General features: G+C 35.6%; 1 protein-coding gene across 3 annotated transcripts; it reads left to right on the top strand.

Annotated features, from left to right (window-relative positions):
• The first annotated feature begins 360 nt into the window (after positions 1–360).
• On the top strand, positions 361–24,145 carry phactr1 (phosphatase and actin regulator 1). Of its 3 annotated transcripts, none has more exons than XM_058756295.1 (13): positions 361–989; positions 13,221–13,385; positions 13,467–13,547; positions 14,321–14,422; positions 15,799–16,005; positions 16,082–16,316; positions 17,205–17,377; positions 17,468–17,624; positions 18,946–19,001; positions 19,083–19,144; positions 19,292–19,432; positions 20,242–20,318; positions 20,884–24,145. In XM_058756295.1, the coding sequence occupies exons 1-13, from the start codon at positions 869–871 to the stop codon at positions 20,897–20,899; spliced, it is 1,593 nt and encodes a 530-aa protein (XP_058612278.1). In that variant the 5' UTR covers positions 361–868; the 3' UTR covers positions 20,900–24,145. The 3 variants fall into 3 exon arrangements, with proteins under 3 accessions (XP_058612278.1, XP_058612279.1, XP_058612277.1); XM_058756294.1 differs by lacking the exon at positions 361–989 and adding an exon at positions 8,086–8,812 and having other exon boundaries at positions 14,324–14,422; XM_058756296.1 differs by lacking the exons at positions 361–989; positions 20,884–24,145 and adding an exon at positions 8,085–8,812 and having other exon boundaries at positions 20,242–20,322.
• The last annotated feature ends 9 nt before the right edge of the window (positions 24,146–24,154 follow it).

The following is a 24,154-nucleotide window of genomic DNA, read 5'->3' on the forward strand; positions in this document are numbered from 1 at the left end:
GGCTCAAGATCTGCATTTAAAGTCACACCAGAGGTGTTTTCTGCAGAGCAGTCAAGTTCTTCCACACTGACTCAATCAATCATTTCTGTTTGAACCTTGCCTTATACACAGAGGGTCTCATGTCAGAATAGAAAAGGGTCCTGTCCAAACTGTTGATATAAAATTAGAAGCACACAACTCCCAAGAATATCATTATATGCTTAAACATTAAGATTTGTACTCATGGAAACTACTAAAGTTCATTAGAAAGGGGTGTCCTAATACGTTTGGAAATGTGTGTGTAGTTAATTCCATCTTGCATTTAAGTTTGCTCTTCTTGCTTTTTTGTTTCTTTTATATTTTTACATTTCTGCATGTGTATTCCAGTTTGCAATGGTAACCCGTGTGAATTTGAGTCGGCTTCTATTGTAGGGTTCAGTGTGAGTCAGCTCGGAACCGGAGACAGGTGAAGTGCTCCGGATCAATGTTCAGCGCCGGTGATGTCACAGCTGCACGGACATCGATGCCGTTTTTCCCGGTGTTTACTACATCTACATGCGAGTGTCGTGCTATCTAGCGTGTGTAACGCGTGAGGCTCGCTCTCCGCCGCATCGGTGCAGACTCTCCGTGCCGAACACGTCATCCCGGTTAGTAACGGTAGTAGGATTCCACGCGCTCTGGATGTTTCCGTTCATCCGTGTGCTGCTGCTGCTGCTGCATCAGGGCGGGATGCGATTGACGGTCTGCGCGCTTCTGCTTCGCGTGTGTCGTGTCGGTTGATCGGTTAACGGAGTGAGGAGGAGTCTCCATCCCTCCCCCCTCTTCCGCGTCTCTACCGTGATTCTCCCTCGCCGTTAACGGGGGCTGCACCGGGGGTCCCGCGGCTCTGATGGCGGCGGCGGCGGCGCCAGAGCAGGAGGATGTGGACCGGCGGCCCATCAGAAGAGCTCGATCCAAGAGCGACACACCGTACCTGACCGAAACCAGGCTGTCCTACACACTACAAACAGGTGAGTGTGTGCGTTCACTGCTGTACTGTGGTAATACCATGCTACTGTCATATATACCATGGTACTGAATGATCATTGGATGGTAGCAGCTTGGCACTCCAAGTAAGGAATACCATGATATATTACACTATTCCCAAATGTCTAAAACACGTGCTTTACCATATTGGTGTCCAAAATATTAATAACGAGTGACTAACACATCTACCATGGCATATGCATTTTGATATGGTACTAAATGATTAGCTGCACATATATTATGCACATATAAGCTATTTCAAAAAAATACCATGGTACATGTAAAGAATAAAAACTGGTGCATTATACCGTTACTTAATATACTCCAAAGTACTTCAAAGAATTCCTATATTATCATGGTACATGTCTACAAAAATGTGGTATTTACTGGATGATTGCTATATATCCAAATGGTATTATTTACATACTACTCCTAAGTACTTTGAAGAATACCATGGTACAGTGGCCAAAGAATCACAGTACTTAATGGTGTATGCATTTTGATATGGTCCTAATGATTAACTGCATATATGCACATACAAGCTATTTAAAAAAATACCATGGTACATATGTAAAGAATAAAAAATGGTGCATTATATACTATGTTATATTTAGTGAATTTACTTTGAAGTACTTCAAAGCATTCCGGTATTACCATGCTACATGCCTAAACAAACATGGTACTGGATGATTAGCATATCCACATGGTACTATTTACATACTACTCCAGAGTACTTTGAAGAATACCATGGTACAGTGGCCAGAAAGTCACAGTACTTAAAGAATACCTTTAATAAAGTACCAAATACACATGTGCCATTATATTTACATAGAACTCCAAGCTACCTCAAAAATACCACGGTGCAATGACATATACCATGTTATTTACCGTATTTTCTCCAAGTTACTATGGAATATTACTATGGAAAATGTCTAAAAACATGGTATTACCATGGCTCTGGATGATTACATACCCATATACTATACTACAGTGCTTACTTAGTACTTTAATTTTTAAATTTTAGTACTTTAAAAATTACCATGGTACCAGGGTTGTATAAAGTGCTCCAGAGGTGTGTTTTGAAGATGCAGATGTTTGTGTAGGGGAAACACACACACACACACACACACACACTGTAGATGCGGTGAGTCATGCGGTTCAATGCGCTCATCTTAAGGAGGTTGAGGATCTCAAGACATGACCTCATTAGTTCATCTGCTGGGTTTGTATATATTAGCAGCATTATATTTCAGATCTTCAGTTCTGTCGCCATCATCTCAATCCAAGCCTGTATGACTGTATTAATTCACTAAAGGAGATGTTTAGGCTGAATGCATGAGCTTTATGTTCCATGCAATGAAAGTAGGTGGTCAGTTCGACTCTGTTTGAACTCTATTACTCGTCTGTAGGACTCGTGCATTAGATTGTGTGAGGAACCGATCAGAACTCGACTGCTGAACATCTCCATCACAGATCTCAAATCCAGCAGTTCAGTTTGTATTGCATCAGTGTCTCAGCAATGGATGCACTGCAGTGAATGGGTGCCGTCAGAATGAGAGTCTGATAAAAACATCACAATAATCCACACCACTCCAGTCCATCAGTTAACATCTGGAGAAGACAAAAGCTGAACAAAGACATGACACGAGTCCATAATTCATAATAACGCTTCCTCCGGTGAAAACGTGGTCTGGTTTGAATCTGGAGAGAAATCTGCACATTTTTAGTTTTAGTACTTCATTTTTTTGTAAGTGCATGTTTTTCTAGTGTGTGACATCACTGATATGATTGTGAGTGTGATGACATCATAGTGAAGCAGTGATGGACGGCACTGTGACCTACAGGCTGGTTTTCCTGTCACAATCAATCTATTAAGTGTAAAGTGTGTGTGTGTGTGTGTGTTAGAGCCGCTGGAAGCTGTTTCATCTCATTAGTGTTTTCAAGGCAGATCAGCGCTGATGCTCCTCAGATATTCAGACCTTCAATTAAACGTCAAACCATTGCATTCAAACTTTATTTTATAGATCATTTCATTTGTAGATGTGTTGTTCATTTTTACATTTTACAAAGTTTAGGTTTGAAAATCTCATGATCTTGTCCGGTCCCTTAGTGTTTTAGTCCCTTGAAGTATTATTTCTATATTATTATTGTATTTATTATTTTGATTTCAGTTTTAGTTTTAGTAATTTTAGCACTTCAATTTTAACTTATTTTAGTTGCTGAGGCAACATTTCAATTTAAAAAATTTAAGTTTTTCATTTTATTTCAGCTTTATTTCGTTTTAAAGGGGTCATGTGACGTAGCTAAAAAGAACAACATTATTTTGTGTATTTGGTGTAATGCAATGTATTTATGTGGTTTAAGGTTAAAAAAACACATTGTTTTCCACATACTGTACATTATTGTTGCTTCTCTATGCCCCGTCTTTCTGAAATCCATCGATTTTTACAAAGCTCATCGTTCTGAGAAGCAAGGCGTGCTCTGATTGGCCAGCTATCCGGTGCGTTGTGATTGGCCCGAATACCTCAAGCGTGAGACGGGAATGTTACACCCCTTACCGTACCGTACTCTACACAGCTCAGGGGCAAATTCTTTAAATAAGAAAACATACTTACAGGCTTTGAGTCAGAAGCACCAGTCTGTTCTTGCAAAGTTGGAATTTACATTTAGTCATTTAGCAGATGCTTTTATCCAAAGCGACTTACAAATGAGGACAATGGAAGCAATCAAAATCAACAAAAGAGCAATAATATGCAAGTGCTATAACAAGTCTCAGTTAGCTTAATGCAGTACACATAGCAAGGTTTTTGTTGTTTTTTTATAGAAAAATAGAGAATAGAGCAAGCTAGTGTTTGAGGCCTTTTTTTGCTTTTGTTAATTGTATAATAAATAAAAATAAAGCAATTCTTGAAGATGGCTAAGGATTCAGCTGCTCGGATTGATTTGGGCAGGTCATTCCACCAGGGGGGAACAGTTAATTTAAAAGTCCGTGAAAGTGATTTTGTGCCTCTTTATTGCCCTTTATTGTGAATTGCCCCACTTTATAGAAACAGCCTTTGAGGAAAGCTGGCAGCTACTCTCTCTCAGGTTCAGGAAATAGTCCTCCGTAAAATGCGCTGCACACACTCTAATATTTGGTTTGAACTGTTCTGGAACAGTGTTGTAAATACAACTTAACCACTGATTTCTAGTTGTGTCCTCTTTTGGACGCCCAAAGAAAGTAGTTTCTCTTTCACAACGAAACACAGCGTCTCCAGGACATGGCGCCGGTGGCAGCAACAACACTACTTGCGTATACATTTGGGCGGTGTTTTGCAAATCTTCCCACACTGTGACGTAGACATGTGGGGGCGTGTTTGAATGAGCCGTTTTAGGGGGGCGTGGTCGAGTCTTATCTTTTATAAAGAATATCTCTTTGGTTTTGAGACTTTAGTCTTCGCGACTTTAGGGATCTTATCGATGCACAAACAGCTTGTAACACCCCAAAGAGAAAGGAAAGCTTGTAATCGAATCATATAACCCCTTTAACCAAAATTACTTTTAATAGTTTCAGTTAATAACAGCACTGGTCATTAAATCATGGACGTGTCCAGTCACTCAGTGTTCTTTAGGGAAGTGTCATTTCCTACACTATTATAGTATTTATTTTGAATTAACTTTTATTATTATTTTTAATGTATATTTTACATTTATTATAGTATTTTAATTTTAATTTTAATTAAAATGTATTTTATTTTTTAATTTTAGTTTAGGTTTAAGTAATTTTGTTGTGTGTTTGTCATTTTATTTGTATTTTTATTTTATTTTTTATATTTCTATGATTTGTTGAACTATTAAAACTATTAAAATTGTTTTTGTTAATTGAAATAAAGCTGAAATAACTCAAATTATGAAACTTAAAACTAAAATAAAAAAAATTAAAGCTAAATAGAATATATTCTTTAAAAGCACAACAAAATTAATCAAGCATACATTTAAATCAAACCAAAAATATAAAAATATATTCTATTTAGATTTATGTTTTTATTTCAGTTTTAGTTAGTAGTTTTCATTTCTGAAGTTGAAGTTCTACATCTAATATTTTTTTCAGCTTTATTTCAAATAAAAGTGTTTTTAGTTTCAGTTAAAATAACAGCCCTGCTGAAGTGTCACTAGTATATTTTGCTGTGTTGTTCTTGTGGTTGAATGAGCTGATAGATCAATATGCTGTGAGAGTATTTCACTGAGACCAGACACAACACACACTCATCTGATACTCACACACACACACACACACACACACACACACACATTGCCTGCAGCCTCGTCCCCACATCCGTGTGTGTGTATCTGCCCAGAATGAGCCAATCACTGAACCATGTGTTAGAATGTCAGATGTATTACCGCTGTATGTATGTGTGTGTGTGTGTGTGTGTGTGTGTGTGTGTGTGTTACAGGGATACAGTTGCATAACATCATGGATTAAACTATTTGTCTATGCGTCAAGCTGACTTCTGTAGCAGAAGGATGAGTTACAAAACACTGGTTGTGCTGCACATCTCTTCAGATCATCATGATCACCATTCGCTTTGTGCTTTAAATACTGCCATTTACTGAAATTAGCATTCATTTGTAGTCATTTAGTAAATGAAGCTTAATTTAAGTTTTTCCAGGGACGAATACTAGGTAATTGGGTAAATTTCACATTTTAACCCAAAAAAGGTAATATATATGATTTTGCATAAAGTTAAATTAAGTCTATTTTTTGCATATCCCCACCAGATGTTTCAGGATGTTTTGCTCTGTTTTTTTGTTTTTTTTTATTCTTATTTGTGATTCTCTAATTCAATACAGTTTTATTTTACATCACTTTTTATTTATTTACATCACACCTACGTTATTTTACATCTCTCTCTCTCTCTTGCTTATATTTATTATTTTTACTTGTTTGGAAAAGTCACATTACATAAAGATAATTTTAAATTCATCATTGCTTTTTCATATATTTTCCCAAACAACATTTGACAAAATATAAATTGAGGATAAATATATAAGGTAAATAAATAAAAATAAGATGATAAAAAAATTAAATAAGAAAATATACACAATAAAGGTCACATTTCAACCCCCCCCCCAATATATAGACTTAATTTTAATATAGTAATTAAGAAAGGAGAGAGAAGATCATGTGCATTAATATCCTTAATCTGTTTTGACATTAATATTAATTAAATATTTTTTTCTATTTTTTATGGCAGTAATTTGAGTGTGAAGTTAGTGAATGCAGATGTAAAATATCCTAATGGTCCTAAAATAGCTTAATTTTGTTAATTTGTCATGTTTCTTTTGATTTTGGGGTTGCATGTGACCTGATTTTGTGAGATTCACCTGATTCACACACACACACACACACACACACAAACATATGATTAAAGTTACACATGCCACAATCAGTCACGTGAGGGTTAATTTTCTCACAAACACACACAGGATTAGTGCCAGAGATTGCCATCTGCTGGAGATTTTAGGATAGAAAGCATGAGAAAGAATATTCATTCCAGCATAAGAGTCATGGTTCAGTTTATCCTGGATAATATTTCATCTGTACATGTTCCTCAGAGCCGCGGCTGTTCTGGGGCCAGTTTAGTGAAGCGGATTGTGATGCTGTGCATTTAACCCAATATTTATCTTTATTACCAGTTTTTAAGGCATTCTGCTCATTTTATTAGGGTTAAATCAAGTACCATAGGATTGCCATGCAGAAAAAAAAAAAAAAAATTTTTATATATATATATATATATAATTTATTTTTTTTTTTTTTTTAAATAAATGCTAAATATATGTTGTTAACAGTGAAGCTGAATGAAATACATTTTTGAAATTGGAAATATATTTAGTTTCAACTTTCATATAGCAAGAAAAGGGGCAAGAAAACTACATTTTGATTTGATTTAATAACGTTTCATTTTTTACATATTGTATATTTTAATATATATATTTTTTAGAACATTGTAAAGTAAGATTTTTATTCAAATATGTTGTGTTCACATATTATTGAAAAAACAAAACAGTTTTTCTTCAAATGTGACACGTGTAAATGTATTTTCTTGGATTGAAACATACATATTTTAATGCATTTAAAAATATTTTCATTATATATTTCAAATATATATACTTGCTAAAATGTTTCAAATTATATTTTGTAACATATGTTAGAAAATACATGTTTGCCCTTTTTTGTATATTCTGAAATACATTTAAAAATATATATATTTTTAAAATATGAATGCATTTTTTTTTTTTTTTTTGCCCTATGTAGGCTACCTTGGAGTACAATATTGATATTATTGTAATTAGTAATGACTGGTATAGTAATCATGTTACTGCATCACTAGGCCTACTATATTGTTACCAGTTGGTACTTTTTAAATGGCAGAATCTGTGGCGACTAAACAGTTAAATAATTTGTCAAAAGATAACATAACCTATTTATTAAATATCTACACGCTAATTATAGTAGGATTTTAAGAAGATATATACGGATATATGTTAAAATAAAGCAGCATTTCCCAATAGGTTTGGACACAGACGGTGTTTAGGAAAATGGTTACCGTTATTATTTTTATTTTAGTCCGGGTTTCTGTAACCGCAGCCTCTAGCGGTGCGACAGCGTTCGAAATACGGTGATGTGGGCGGGGTTTCTCGGTAGATCCGGTCTGGATCTGGACCGTGTGGCCAGCGAAAATAATACTATGGTGAAGGCTTAGTGCTTGATAACCAAAAATATGTTTTAGAAACGATAAAATGTAAATAAATATTGTTAAAAACAAAAATAAAAATACAATAAAATAGAGCCATAGATGTTCACGGCTGTTTAAATCCTACTGGCCGAACGTCACATTGCCTCATTAATATTTATAAGCGTAGCCTTCAGCATAATATCGCTTAACAGCGCCTTCCAATCAAGTGGGCCGTGTCAAGTTGCGTCATTAATATTTATGAGCCAAGCCTTCAACATCCAGAGCCATCGTAGCCCACTTCACAGCAGCCTCCAATCGGATGGGCCTGAGGGACGAACGTCACGTTGGAGGTCATTAATATTCATAAGACAAGCTCTCACAGTAGTAGGATCGGCGAATTTGCTCCCGTTAACGGTCAATTCCGGTCCGCGTATTTTTACGTGGACTTAACGGCATTGCGTCACGTTGATGAATTTGAAGAGATGCTACCGAGAGGCGCATCCGTTCGCTCATGATAAACAAATCTGCGCCAGTCGCTTGAATTTGCGCGAACGTTGCTAAGGAGTTAACGGTAACGGGGGTTTAAAGAGGCGATCTATTAAAGAAATCACTGAAGTGGATCAGCGCGCGCGCGCGCGCGTGTGTGTGTGTGTATGTATGTATATACACACACGGTTATACTCAGGTGGGCCAAACGTTTTGCGCGTGGCGTCGGTGATATAACCCCGGTTCGCGCGGCTCGGGATGATCGGTGAGGCTCATGAACTCGCTCTTCCGTTCGATATCCGCACCATCCCGGGGTGTGACAGATAGACACGGGTCCTCCGCCGCCGCTGCGCCCATGGCGGGTCCCGCATTCACCGGAGCGCACGGGACCTGGATCACATCTCGGTTACGGGAGGACGCGTCATCTTCCTCTTCGTTATCATCGTCGTCGTCCGCAGAGAAACCGCGCAAACGGAGAGCCTTTAACCTGGTCAAACTGCGGCAGCCCACCGCCCCCGGTAACAACAACACTCCGTTTGTGATCTCCGGTCATATCAAGCACATCTGCAGTAACTGCAGCCGCGGGAATGACATTCGTGACGGTGAGTGATAGCCGCGCTTAACGGTGCTGGAGAATAAAATTGTCTTTTTTTTTTTTTAAATATATTGTAATCTTGGCCTAGTTAATCCTTAACCCTTAAAGTCCCCTAAAAGAAGCTAAGTTAATAAAAAAATTATTTAACTTTAAATTCTTATTAGTAGACATCTCATAAATGTGACCATAAAACCAGTCCTAAGTGTATTGAAATTGAGATTTTATCATATAAGAGCTGAATAAATAATCTTTCCATTGACGTATGGTTTGTTATGATATGACAATATTTGGCTGAGATACGACTATTTGAAAATCTGAGGGTGCCAAAAAATCAAAATATTGAGAAAATCGCCTTTAAAGTTGTCCAGATTAAGTTCTTGGCAATGCATGTTACTAATCAAAAATTAAGTTTTGATATATTTACGGTAGTAAATTTACAAAATATGTTCATGGGACATTACTTAATATTCTAATGATTTTTGGCATAAACGAAAAATGTATAATTTTGACCCATACAATGTATTGTTGGCTATTGCTACAAATATACAAGTGCTGCTTATGACTGCTTTTGTGCTCCAGAGTCACAAATAGCCTTAAGCATTTTTTTTTTTTTTTAATTATGTTTTATATGAAATCTACCGTACGGTTGAGATGTCAGTCCATGGTAAATATCCATTTAAATTCAGATTTATGAGTTATTTTCCAATAATAAACATTCCTTTAACTTTATAGGTCTTGGACACATTTCATAACCTCAAGGGGACAAAAGATAAAAATTGTTTTAAACATCTATTTAATATATATATATATATATATATATATATATATATATAGTCCTTTACAGACATATCAGCCATACGGTCATGCATTACGGTAAATAAACATTTCTGCATTTCTCATATATTCTGCTATATTTTCTTTCTTAATAATATTTAGAATTTTCATTTATTGCACTTTTGTTGCACTGATCTGTTAACATCTACTGTAGTGTTACCTTGGTGTCATATACACTGTAACAATATTGAAAAATAATGTAAATTCCTACCTGACCATATACAGAGAAAAATTATAATGAATTTAACATCTAAGTTTACTGTAAAATATTGCATGGGTTTTTGAATTAAGAAATGAAGACATTACATGTACGTTTACATTACAGTGTAGTTATTATGTTTTTGTAAGTAAAAATAAAAGTCACAGATTAATTTACAATGAACAACAGGATCTGATGCATCATATTAAATAAATATAAATTATATTTATAAAATGAATGTCAAATAAAAATAAGAAATAAATACACGAGTTACATATAAATATTAGATATTTTATATTAATTTATAATCAAACATTAATTATATAAGTTTTTGTGTTTAATATATGTTTATTGCAATATTTATTTGCTGTGATTTGTAGACTTTTTGCTCAGTGGTATTGTTGATTTCTTATGTTATTATATTATTTCATGAACCCTGTAATAGAACTTAATATGTTGGCATTGAACTTTTGGTAAATGCAGATTTGGTCGTTTTGTTGTCTTATATTCATGCATTCTTAGTTTTAACCGATGACCTACATTCTTCGGTCAGATGTAGAGCTGAAGTGAACGTTCAGCCTCCTTCAGCAGAAAAGCCCTTCTGGAAAAACAAGCTTCATTCGTTCCTTTACCTGCTGACCTGTTTTAATGCGCCAGCCTATTTTTACACCAGGGCCACTGACGTTCGGGTGGCCGATGGATTCAGAAAGCTTCCAGTTTTCCCAGAGGAGGCTTCCAGTGTTTTCAGAGCAGCTGTTGTGCTGTTTAGACCAGACGGATACAGTTAGAGTCACTTTTGTTGGAGAATTAAATTCTAGTTTTATAAGTTTATTTTAAATTTGGCTTAACTACCGCATGTTGAATGTCCTTGTGCACCTAAAAAATGAAAGTATGCTGAAAATGTGCTCAGCCTCGGGCCATCCAAGATGTAGGAGTTTGTTTCTTCATCAGATTTGGAGAAATGCTGCATTGCATCAGTGTCTCAGCAATGGATGCTCTGCAGTGAATGGGTGCCGTCAGTCCAAACAGCTGATAAAAACATCACAATAATCCACACCACTCCAGTCCATCAGTTAACATCTGGAGAAGACAAAAGCTGAAACACATCCAGCATTAAATCCACCATGGTCTTCTCCAGATGTTAACTGATGGACTGGAGTGGTGTGGATTATTGTGATGTTTTTATCAGCTGTTTGGACTCTCATTCTGACGGCACCCATTCACTGCAGAGCATCCATTGCTGAGACACTGATGCAATGCTACATTTCTCCAAATCTGATGAAAAAACAAACTCATCTACATTTTGGATAGCCTGAGGGTGAGCACACTTTTAGCAGATTTTAATTTTGGGGTAACTTTTCCTTTAATTTTCTTGCCATCAAGTAAATAACTCAATAAATGCAGAAACAAGTGTCCAAAATATAATTCCTGCTGACTCGGATACAGCACTTGGACTCATAGTGAGCGCTTTTTCCACACTTTACAGTCAATAAGGGACCATATTAGTCACTCTGTGAAATGAACAGTGGATTATTAGAGAGCAGATGTGCGCAGAACGCTCTGGTGATGTGAAATATATCTGAAGATTACTCTCCTGGGGTGAGAAGATGGGATTAGAAATTTACACTTTATGCATGTGACAGTCGTCTTCCCCCTTCTGAATTTCCTTAATCTAAGAAAATGAATGTTAATGTATGTCTTTGCCCTATTTTATTGAGTTACCAAATGGAAAAAGTAATAAAAAAAAGGTCTGAAAACTTGTGATCTGAGAGAAAATGGAAAGGACACGAAAATGTTCTGTTTTAGTAATTTCTGCTGAAGGTTATTGAAGAAGTTGTGTTAGTTTTTCCAATTACTTGATCCTAAAGGTATTTGGTCTCTGCCGTGGCATTTCTAATGCTTCGTTTCTTCTCTTCCAAAGCCATTTAAATTCTTTTGGCCCGTTTACTCGATTTATGACCGTTCAGGTTTCATTTAAGACCTTGACTTTTACTGTACCTCTTATTGCAGCTACTGGAAATGTTTACAGTTGGATTTACTAGTTTGTTAAAGAAATAGTTCACCCAGGAGTGAAAGTTGTCATCATTTACTCACCCTCATGTTGTTTCTCTTTCATTCAACCCAAGATGTTTTGTCTGTTTTTGTGCATTAAATGTGGATGAGTTTTTCTCTTAAAAAGCACGATAAAACACATCTGCTATTCCTATAAACCCTATAAAGCCCTATTTCCATGGCTTCTGTATGATTCAAACTTTGCTGTCACACACATTCTGCTGCATGTCTTCTGTCGTCTGATTGATAGTTTATGAATTTTTTATCCAGTAAAAGCTCTTTTAGTGTAATTGTAGAAGCTTCTCGTCTCAAATCTGGACTGATTTTGATCAAGTAAGCGTCAGAATAACAGTCATATCTCCAGATGAACACTTACTGAAGCAGCTCAGCTTTACTTGATTCTCCATCAATCATTTTCTAGAAACATCAGCGCGTCTCAAATCTGATCATCAGGATCTTTTGAGGAGCGTTTATTTCTTCATCTCTCAATCAGCATTGCATTGCATTATGTGTTTGCATCATTTCAATATATTGCACATATTATTGGAGATATAGATGATATTTAGATCATTTTATGTCAGTATCTGCTGCACTGTTATAAAAATCTCATTGATGTAAGTTACAAGCATCAGAATTTCATCACTTTTTGTCCATATAAATATCAGCATCTGCACCAAATTGCATATTTTTGCTCCGTTTGAGTTTCTGAATAAAATTGAGCTGTTTTGTCTTTATATTCTCACTATTATCAGACTATATGTGACTCTGGACCACAAAACCAGTCTTAAGTGTCAACATTATTGATGATTTATACATTATCTGAAAGCTGAATAAATGATCTTTCCATTGATGTATGGTTTGTTATGATCGGACAATATTTAGCTGAGATACAACTATTTGAAAATCTGGAATTTGAGGGTGATATCAAAATATTGAGAAAATCGCTTTTAAAGTTGTCCAAATGAAGTTCTTAGCAATGCATATTACTAATCAAAAATTAAGTATTGATGTATTTACAGTAATATCTTCATGGAACATGATCTTTACTTAATATCCTAATGATTTTTGGCATAAAAGAAAAAATTATAATTTTGACCCATACAGTGTACCCCTACAAATATACCCCAGCGACTTCAGACTGGTTTTGTGGTCCAGGGTCACATATGAGCTATAAAAGCCTGTATCAGAACATAAAACACACATGCAAACAATTTGTTTTAGATTTTGCCTAAAGTGTCAGTAAACGGTTCCATTTCTAAAAACGAGGTTATTTTTTTCACGTCAGGCTTTACCGGGGTACAAACGTCCCGTGTGTGTTTTGTGTGTTCAGCAGAGGGTGCCGAGCGTCTGGCGGCGATGCGCTCCGATTCGCTGGTTCCCGGGACGCACACGCCACCGATCCGCAGACGCAGCAAACTGGCCAGTCTGGGACGACTCTTCAAACCGTGGAAATGGAGAAAGAAAAAGAGCGACAAGTTCAAGCAGACGTCTGCAGGTACGAGACACGCACAACAATCCAGCTGCAGATGCAGACGCACTGTTTTCATTTCTAAGCAGTTTCGTTGATGATTGGCAGTGCTGGAGAGGAAGATGTCGACGCGTCAGAGCAGAGAAGAGCTCATCAAGAGAGGCGTGCTGAAGGAAGTGTATGAGAAAGGTAAGAAAAGAGCTCTTCTACTTTATCCGTTCAAGCAGACAGGAACTGAACGTTAGGGATGGGCGATATGGGCTTAAAAATATATCAGGATCATTTCTGGTATTTATTGCGATATGACGATAATTCAGGGAATCTTAAAGAGAAAAGTATTATCTTTCCTAGTTTTACCCAAAATAGGGTGTTGTGAGCATTACTGAACATTTCACACTTAATGTAATGACGGTTTAATTCATACTGGAAGCCAGAGGGCGCTCTTGCGCAGAAACTGCACACATGCATCGCAGAAGTAACAGCACTGAAGACGCTCCAGGAAATCCCTGAATAAAACACTGATAGAGAATTTTAACTGAGGAAACTTGAAGACTATAAACACACGATTGCGACAATATATAGTTTAAATGTGTTCAAGGAATCTTGGGTATTTTTATAAGGATGAAGTATATTTACAATGCAATGCTAATCGACGTTGAAATATAAAATAGTGTGATTTCTGCTGCGTTCTGTGATATGAAACCATGTTTGGTCACAAAAAGAAGTTGTTTCAAACACTCAACTGTGTAATTAAGTTAATTTGGAGAAAAATCATGTCAATGAATGGTATTTTGGTTGTAAACAGGCTCATAAACATGCAAAACTGTATCGCGCACATGCTGCTGTAGTACATTTATTCAAGGCTTAGACTGATTTTTTTTGCCATAACCAAACCAGTTCCAGATTGTAGAAGTAGATCATCCTTTAATAAGTGAGTGTGAAGGTCTCGATCTGTGTGTCAGTAGAGGAGGTCAGCGTCGATGGCGGCCGTGTGTGTGTGAGTGATCTGGACAGACAGACGGTCATCAGTCCAGTGTCAGAGTCTGCAGACACCACAGCGACAGGTGCGTTACTCTCCACTTCTCATATTCTGCACGGTTTGACTTGGCTGTAGTTAAGTGTTTCTGACTATTTCTGATACTGTACCTTTAAGACATTTCACACTAATGTTTATTGGGATCAAGGAACTGAATGCTGAATAGGTGTTGATATGCAAATGAGGGTCGTTATGTTAATGAGTGATTTTTGCTGTTTTGTTTCAAAAGATATTCTAGATGCACTTGAAGGGTTGGAAGTTCTTTCTATTACAAAAGAGCAGTAAATATTCAATTATATTATTGTGTATATATATATATATATATATACATATATATGTGTGTGTGTGTGTGTGCGTGTGTATATAAACAGAAAGGAAAAAGAAATCAATACTTTTTTTCATCAAGGATGCATTAAATTTAACAAAATTGACAGTAAAGATATTTATAATATTATGAAAGATTTTTATTTTAAATAAATGTTGTTCTTTTGAACTTTCTATTCACCTGTGAATCCTGAAAAATAAAATGCGTCACAGTTTCCATAAAAATATGAAGCAGCATGACATTTTCAGCACTGATAATAAGCAAATCAGTATATTAGAATGATTTCTGAAGATCATGTGACACTGAAGACTGCAGTAATGATGCTGAAAATACAGCTGCATCACAGAAATAAATTACAGTTCAATAGATATTCACATTCACAGATATTTCACACAGTTTTTACTGTATTTTTAATTAAATAAGTGCAGTCTTTATGATCAAGAGAGACTTTTAACTTTTTAACATTCATTTTTTTTGACCCGTAGTGTATAAAAAAGGTTAAAAAAAAATATTTTATTTATTATTTTATTTTATTTCATATTAAATAAAAATCTGAGGGGGAATATATATTAGTGCTGTCAAACGATTAATTGCATCCAAAATAAAAGTTTTTATTTAAGTTTTAATATATGTGTATGTATGTGTGTACTGTGTATATTTATGTATATATAAATACACACACACATACAGTATATATTTTGAAAATATTTTCATGTATTTACATGTATATATTTATATTCATATAGTTTATATTATATATAAATGTATTTAATATATAAACAACATATTTTCCTTAAATATATACATACATCATAAATATACACAGTGCACACACATGTATTATGTAAACAAGAACCTTTATTTTGGATGCGATTAATCGTTTGACAGCATTAATATATATATATTATATATACTGAATAAAGCTGTATTTTCAGCATCATTACTGCAGTCTTCAGTGTCACATGATCTTCAGAAATCATTCTAATATGCTGATTTGCTGATTTTGGTTCTGTTTATAAAACCCATGTTTCCAAACTTTTGAAATGCAAACGTCGTCCCGTTGTCTCTCTGTGCTCCAGTGTCGTTCTCAGAGGTCCAGTCGTCTGGAGAGACTGTGGCGTGTCTCTCGGATCTCGTCCCAAAGCCATCTCAAGGCCCGCCCTGTGTGAAGCCTGTGCCGTTGCCTAGCGACAGCGCTGACATCACTCACGTGAGGCCGTCGTCGCTGAAGCAGCCTCCTGCCTTACCGCCGAAGCCATACAGCCGAATCCCCAACCATCTGACAGGTGACGCCTGCGCCTCTCCTCCGTCTCCCATGAACCCCGGCGCAGGGAACTAAACTCTGTCTGTTCCTCTCTCCAGAGACACTGGCCAGACTCTCGCCGCCTCTGCCTCCAAAGAAAGTGATGATATGTGAGCCGGTGCCCTCGTTTCCCCTCAAATGCCTGCCGTCCCAGGGCTCGCACACACACACACACACGCTCACACACACACACCCGCAGCACTACGCCACACTGCCGCTGTCACTGCACCCGCCCAGCCGCATCATAGAGGAGCTCAACAAAACACTCGCGCTCACCATGCAGAGACTCGAGAGGTGAGGACACACACACACACACACACACACACACACACTAGGGCTGTCAAAAATAAATTCAAATTTTGCACTTAAATATTATCAATATTCGAATTGTAAAGGTATAATTTCAGCTGGGGGAAAAAAGCTTTTGGCTTCTCTCCTGAGGCCACAAGAGGGCGCATCGAGCAAAATTATCACATTTAAAGCAATAAAATAATATGACCATCTGTGAAAAAGTGCATAATGTTTATAAACTAAATATAATCAATTTAATATAATATAAAAAGTTGCTTAAACAGTTATAAACAAAAAAGTATAATTTATGCATAGTTTAATACAAAGGGACGAAAGCCAATCACAAAGAGTACTTTTTTCATTTAAAAACATGAGATGCAGTGGGATGGAAAACACCATAAAGTCTCGAGACATGTTTTGTAAAAGTTGAACTTGCATTAATTTTACATGCTTTCTAAGCATGCAGCTCTCTTGTGTGAGACGCGAGTGCGACGCTGATAGATGTCCCTAAAGAAAATGCAAAAAGTACGCGTTCTGTGTGAACGGCTTGATTTCAGTTTTCTCATCTTCTCTGCATTGATGTTCTCTTTTTCCGCAATATTTTGAATGAATAACACAGCAGCGCCGCATCTAGTGGCTTCAACTGGATTGGCAAAAAAAAAAAAGCATTAAAATGCAATGACACTTGCATCGTCATTATTTCGTGCGATTTGTGCGCAACGTTTTTGCATTCGAATGTGGATTTCTATTTTAAATTCGACGATCAACATATAACTAAAAATTTAAATAAAACTGAAAACATAAAAAAGCTAATTCAAAATATTCATAAGAACTATAATGGTATATAAATAGTACTAAAATAACCGTGTGTGTGTGTGTGTGTGTGTGTAGCTCTGTACTGCAGGCGGTGCCATCTGTCCTGATGGAGACGGAAGAGGAGAAGGAGAACAGAGATTCAATGCACCAAACTCCCGCCAACACACACACACTCATCACACACACCTTCAGCACACACGAGGAAGAGGACGAGGAAGAGGAGGATGACGACGACTCGCTGTTTACAAGTATGAGATCTGGCGGGAAATACAGTGTGACACATGTGTGTGTGTTTATGTGAAATTAATCTGTGTGTGTGTGTGTGTGTGTGCGCGCAGGTACACTTGCTTTAAGGATCTTACGGAAAGATTCGCTGGCGATCAAACTGAGCAATCGCCCATCGAAGAGAGAACTGGAGGATAAAAACATCCTACCCATGATGTCCGACCAGGAGCGGCTGGAGTCCAGACAGCAGATCGGCACCAAACTCACCCGGTGAGGAGACACACACACACACACGTTTGTTTTTGTGAAAAGTGGGGACATCCCACAGGCGTAATGGTTTTTATACTGTACTTACTGTATGTGCTATTGTCCTACACCAACCCTACACCTAAACCTACCCCTTACAGGAGACTGTCTGCTATTTCAGATTTTCAATACACTCCATTCTGTGTGATTTATAAGCGTTTTGAAAAGTGGGGACATGGAGTAATGTCCTGAAAAGTCACCCTCTCCTTGTAATACCTGTCATACCCTTGTCATTATACACATTTATGTCCTCATTTGTCACAAAAACGCACACACACACACACACACACACACACACCCTCAACCAACCAAACCCAGGTTACTATAGTGCAGGGAAACTAAAGTAAAACTAAAACCATACAGAAAATATTTTCATTGTCTGAAATTAATATTCATTCATTTATAAATCATTAATAAATTATATATGAATGAACTGGAATTATACTAAAAGCCAAAAAAAAAAATCAGTTATCAGCCAAACCCCTTTGATCTAAAATATTTACTTTAAATGGAATATTTCAGTAATTTATCACCACATTTGCATATTCACAGTTCTCTAAAGTTGGTTAACTTGGTCATTATTTTGCTACAATTCAAACGAGTTAAAACTAGAGACTTTTATATCTTAAAAAAAAAATAGGTCAATAATTGTTTTTGCATATGAATGCATTATATTTTGTTTTGTAATTGACTTTTAGATTTCATAATCAATGCTTTAATTTATATTGCTCGGAAGAACTTAAAAAAATAGGTATTTCTAAATGCAGTCATAGTAGTAACAGTTTTTAATGCTAATTAATGTTGCAATATCTCCATAAACTGCAGATCCTTGTTATCCTATGGTTTTGTTGCATTTATGGTCCTTTTTTAAAAATTTTTTATAGAAATCATAATTTTGTGCATATATTTTCTCAGTCACATTATTAATTAAATTCAATTCATTATTAACTGTACTATAAATTGCAGTTTTATATTTTAATATATGCAGATATTATTGTTATTTTTAATATTTGTATAATTTGCCTTTATTCCTTTGTATATCTTTAAAAGGAAAAATGCATCAAAATATTTATCAGACAACTTGAATGAGAACATACCTGATTTTAATATGCAGCTGTGGAGGGAATTATAAACTAATGAGATTTGACTTTGGGCGGAGCTATACTTGAAATTAAAGCGAACTGAGCAGCAAAATATTGCAATGTCTTTGAGTATTAAATTGCTTTATTATCAGGTCAGGATGTTTTTAAATGATCTAAACGGAGTCTCTTGCGTCTGTCTCCAGTCGTCTGAGCCAGAGACCGTCAGCAGAAGAGCTGGAGCAGAGGAACATCCTCAAACGTACGTCTCACAGACTCCAGTACGAGTATGATGAGGAAAGCTTGATGTTGTGAGTGAATGTGTCTGATTCTGTGTGTTCAGCGCGGAACGAGCAGGAGGAGCTGGAGGAGAAGCGTGAGCTGAAGAAACGGCTCTCCAGGAAGGTGAGAGCAGCTTTTCCCCAAACCAGAGCTTTTTTGGCTTTTCCCGGACTCTGTTCCTATAGCAACCAACTATTCTGGGTCACTGCACACATTAGATTCGAGTTACACAACATCTTCAGGAGTGTGTTTCTCTGTGTGTGTGTTTAGTTGAGTCAGAGGCCCACCGTAGAGGAGCTCAGAGAGGCCAAGATTCTCATCCGCTTCAGCGATTATGTGGAAGTGGCAGAAGCTCAGGATTACGACCGGCGCGCGGACAAACCCTGGACCAGACTCACTGCTGCAGATAAGGTTCATCTCCATCACCCTGAGCTTCTCTGACGATAGTGAAAGAATCAAGCTTTTATTTTGAAAATTAAAGCATAAATGTTACATTGTAAGTAGTAGAATTTTGCATTAAAAAAAAACTATATATATATGCTGCAAAAGTGTGTGTATATATATATATATATATATATATATAAAATGAAACAATTGTTCCCATTTTATTTGTCAAATGCATTTTTTTACAGTACAATAGCATTATAAAGTAGTAATATATTTCTAATAAGGAAAATCATAATAATCATAATTATTTATATATGTAATAAGTACTGAATTTTACACTATATATATATATATATATATATATATATATATATTACTCTTATTCAAATTTTTAATTCTCATTGTTTTATTTTAGAGTATAATAAGATAATAGTAATATAATAAGAAATAGTCATTTCTTATTTTGTGTAATTGTAATAATATTAATATATAGTCACAATGTGATTTAGATTTTTTTTTTTTTAAATTCTGCAGCCTTTCAAAATAAGCACAGCAAATGTAAAAATAAATAAATCACAATTTTATCAGGGGAAAAAAAAATACAATTCAATATATTTTTTTCTTTTTCTAAAACGTTCAGCCCTGAGCAAAGCACACTTACATTCAGGAGAGCTTTTGCTTAAATAAATGCTTCTAGTTTAAGGATGAAAACAAGAGCAGGAGACGGGATTGTGAGTCTGATGTTTGCAGTGTGAAGGCGTTTGGTCCTGTCTAAACATGGACAGACGGTTCAGATGCACGGCTGAGTTTGGTGTGATTTGTGTCTCTCTCAGGCTGCCATACGCAAAGAGCTCAACGAGTTCAAAAGCACAGAGATGGAGGTGCACGAGTCCAGTCGACATCTAACCAGGTGAGTCGTCTGTTAGGCTTCTGTGTGCTTCATTAATGTCTAAATAATTAATTCAATATTATTAACTGATTCCTAATAATGATAAGAAAGGAATCAAGCTTTTTTTTTAGTCTATTTCCAGCAATTTATTTATTTAAAATATGCATTTTAATTCAATATAAATATACAGAAATAAGCTACTATTATTTTAATTTCTGTATGTATGTGTTTTTAACTTTCTAATGAACTCCTTGTTTTCTATCTATATCTATTTATCTCTCTGTAATAAAAAAATAATAATAATAAAATGTAAATAGTAATATATATATATATATATATACACACACACACACGTGGTCAGAATTGTTGGTACCCATGGTAAATATGATCAAAGAAAGCTGCATTATTAATCCTTTTGATCTTTTATTTAAAACAAATCACAAAAATCGAACCTTTCACCGACTTCACTCTTGGCACTCCAGCTGTTAAAAATGCAGCTTTAAGTTCTTCCAGTTTAAATGATATGGTCAAGTGAAGCACATTGCATTGTGGGATGGGCATCGTGTTTACTGTGTGTTCTCTGCAGGTTTCATCGGCCGTAGAGCCGCTTCGGTCTCTCTCTTCTCTGTCTCTGGTTTGGAGCCGTTCATCTCTAATGGACCCTGAACAGACTCTCTGCTGCTGGTTTTGATCAGGAATCACTCGCAGCAGATCTGAGCTGATCCTGCTGGACTCTCAGCGGCGCGTCGGCGGCCCGGCGGATACCAGCGAGCTGACGATCTGTCTGTGTGCGGATGTTTCTGTATATTTTGACAAAAACTGATCTATTACGTGCTCTTCGCCATGAATTTCTCTTTTTTTGTTGTTTTTTTTCCAGGCGATGGTTTTTAATGCAGCAGACGATGTAGTTGATTTTCTACTTGTAACTGATAAACTATACCAGTCCTTTTAGTTTTCAAAAACGGAGAACACAAAGGAAACGACTTTTCTAATGAGCGCAAACCACATTATTACACGCTAAATTTAACGGTCTTACAAGAAATAGTTGAGACAAAAAGGAAAATTAGCTGAAAATTTCCTCACCCTCAGGCTATACAAGATGTAGATGAGTTTGTTTCTTCATCAGGTTTGGAGAAATGTAGCATTGCATCAGTGTCTCAGCAATGGATGCTCTGCAGTGAATGGGTGCCGTCAGAATGAGAGTCCAAACAGCTGATAAAAACACCACAATACTCCACACCACTCCAGTCCTTGAGAAGACAAAAGCTGAAATCCAGCATGAAGATGTTATAACTTCAAACCGTTGCTTTTGGCCAAAATATGAGTCCATATAACAATGACTTTTTCAATGGACGAAGCATTATTATGGATTATGGACTCATATTTTAGCAGGAAGCAAGGGTTTGAGTTAAAAACGTCTTAATGCTGGATTTGTTTCATTTGTTTCAACTGATGGACTGGAGTGCTGTGGATTATTGTGGTGTTTTTATCAGCTGTTTGGACTCTCATTCTGACGGCACCCATTCACTGCAGAGCATCCATTGCTGAGACACTGATGCAATGCTAAATTTCTCCAAATCTGATGAAGAAACAAACTCAAGTGAGGGTGGTGTCATTTTCAGCCAATTATTCAGTTTTGGATAAACTATTCCTTTACTTCCACATTTCCTGTTTATTTTTAACTTATATGCATCTGCTAGACACTTTTATCCATTGCTATTAAATATTTATTTTTTATCAGTTCATTCATCCCCTGGGAGTCAAACCCATGATGTTGGCTGCTGTTTGTGCTATTTATAAGTCATAAAACCCAAGAACATCTTTAACCAATAACAAAAAAGCAACGTTTGCCACGCCCACACTACTGACCAATCACAGGAGGCGATGCTGCGGTTGAGTGACAGGACAGAGCAATAACGTGTTCAGAGTGACTGATTGTTCATGAGTCCTGTTGAGTGTTTTCAAACCGGGTTTTTGTTCCTCCTTCGTCTCATTTTGCACTCATTGGTGCTCAGCCGTCATGTGATTGAGTGTTGGGCGGCCCTTTAAACTCCGCCCACTTTACAGGGCGTCGCGTTGCCAAAATAAAACCAAAACAGTGAAGGGAATCACAATAATCAGTGTTACATTCGTTTTCTTTTTGTATTTTATTCACAGTGATCATACAGAAATAGTAACAGTAACATTTACATTAAGGTCTCATTTGTTAACATTAATGTATAAACTTACGAGTAATATTTGTTACAACATTTAATCTTAGCTAATATTAATACACTTGTTCATGTTATTTATTCAATTTGTGTTGTAAGTGTACTACAAGGAATTATTTTATAATTTCATTATTATTATTACATGAACTATTGTTCTTTAATTGAGGAAAAAGGAATTATTTTAATTATATTAACTAATGTTAATGAACAACTTTTAATTTAAATATGTCTATTAAATGTTGAAATTAACATTGTAATTGTATTACAAAGAATTATTTTATTTTATTCTTATTACATGAACAACTGTTGTTGTTTTAAGGAGCAGGAAATTGCTTATTTTATTGTAATAATAATACTAATATTAACAAAATAAAAAATACAACTTTTAATTTCAATAAAGTTTTTATTTGCTAACATTACATTAACATTAATACAGTTATTAAAATAGAAAAAAATAACCTGTTTACTAGTAAATATTGAAATCAACAAACTGAGACTAATGCTGTAGAATTGTTAGTTCATGTTAACGAAGTTATCTATAATATGGTTCCATTTGCCAACTTTAGTTAATTCTACTGCATTTATTACTAATAAATTACTTTTTTACTAGTACATTATGACTAATAAATTAGTCTTTGTTGATTTCAAAATTTACTAGTAAAAATATTTAATATTTACATTTCTTTTAATAACTATTAATGTTAACAAATTAATGTTAACAAATAAAATCTTTTCATATTAGAAATGTATTAGAAAATGTTGAAATTAACAAGAAATGACAATATTATTCAAATTGAACAAAAAATATACTCCTCATTCCTCAATTTAAAAATTAAAATTTTATTTAGTAGTATTAATAGTAATAATAAATTAGAAAATAATTCCTTGAAATGCAATTACAATGTAAATTTTAACATTTACTAATCTATCTTTAAAATGAAGTTGTATTTGTTAACATTACTTAATGCACTGCGAACTCATCATGATCAACTGTATTTTTATTAAACACTGACAAAGATTATTACCGGTAAATGCTGTACAAATCCTCACTGTTAGTTCATAAATAAAGAAATGAGACCTTTTTGTAAAGTGTTACCACTGTAACAATGTGTGCTGAGATGTTTTTATGTTAATATATTATTTATAAATATTTTTAACTGACTTTGATACTGAACACATTGGCAGGGCATTAAAGGAAAAGTTCACCAAAAAATTATATATATATATATATATATATATATATATATATATTTCTGACTTTATCACCCTCATTTGTTCCAAACCTACGTTATTTTTTTCTATGAGGCTTATTAAAGGGATTTTTAAGCACTTTTCCTGATCTTACGAATCATATGAATTCGTACAGGTTTGGAACAACGTGAGGGTGTAAAAATGACTGTATGTTTGGCCGATCTCTCTCACACACACACACAAACAGAAGAGCAGACGTCGTCATGTTTTGAATGATTGATGTGTTTCTGTTTCCAGTCGTTAGCGTTTCTCTCTTCCGCTGCTGCTATTGGCTCAGAGAGCGCAGGAAGAGAGCGGGAGGCATGTCATGTACCGTACTGTCACTCCTGAATGATGTATGCAGATTCTCATGTAAACCAACCTAATAAAAGAGCGACCACACACACATCTGACGTT

The sequence above is a fragment of the Onychostoma macrolepis genome, chromosome 20 (genome assembly GCF_012432095.1).
Source record: "Onychostoma macrolepis isolate SWU-2019 chromosome 20, ASM1243209v1, whole genome shotgun sequence".
Classification (NCBI taxonomy): Eukaryota; Metazoa; Chordata; class Actinopteri; order Cypriniformes; family Cyprinidae; genus Onychostoma; species Onychostoma macrolepis.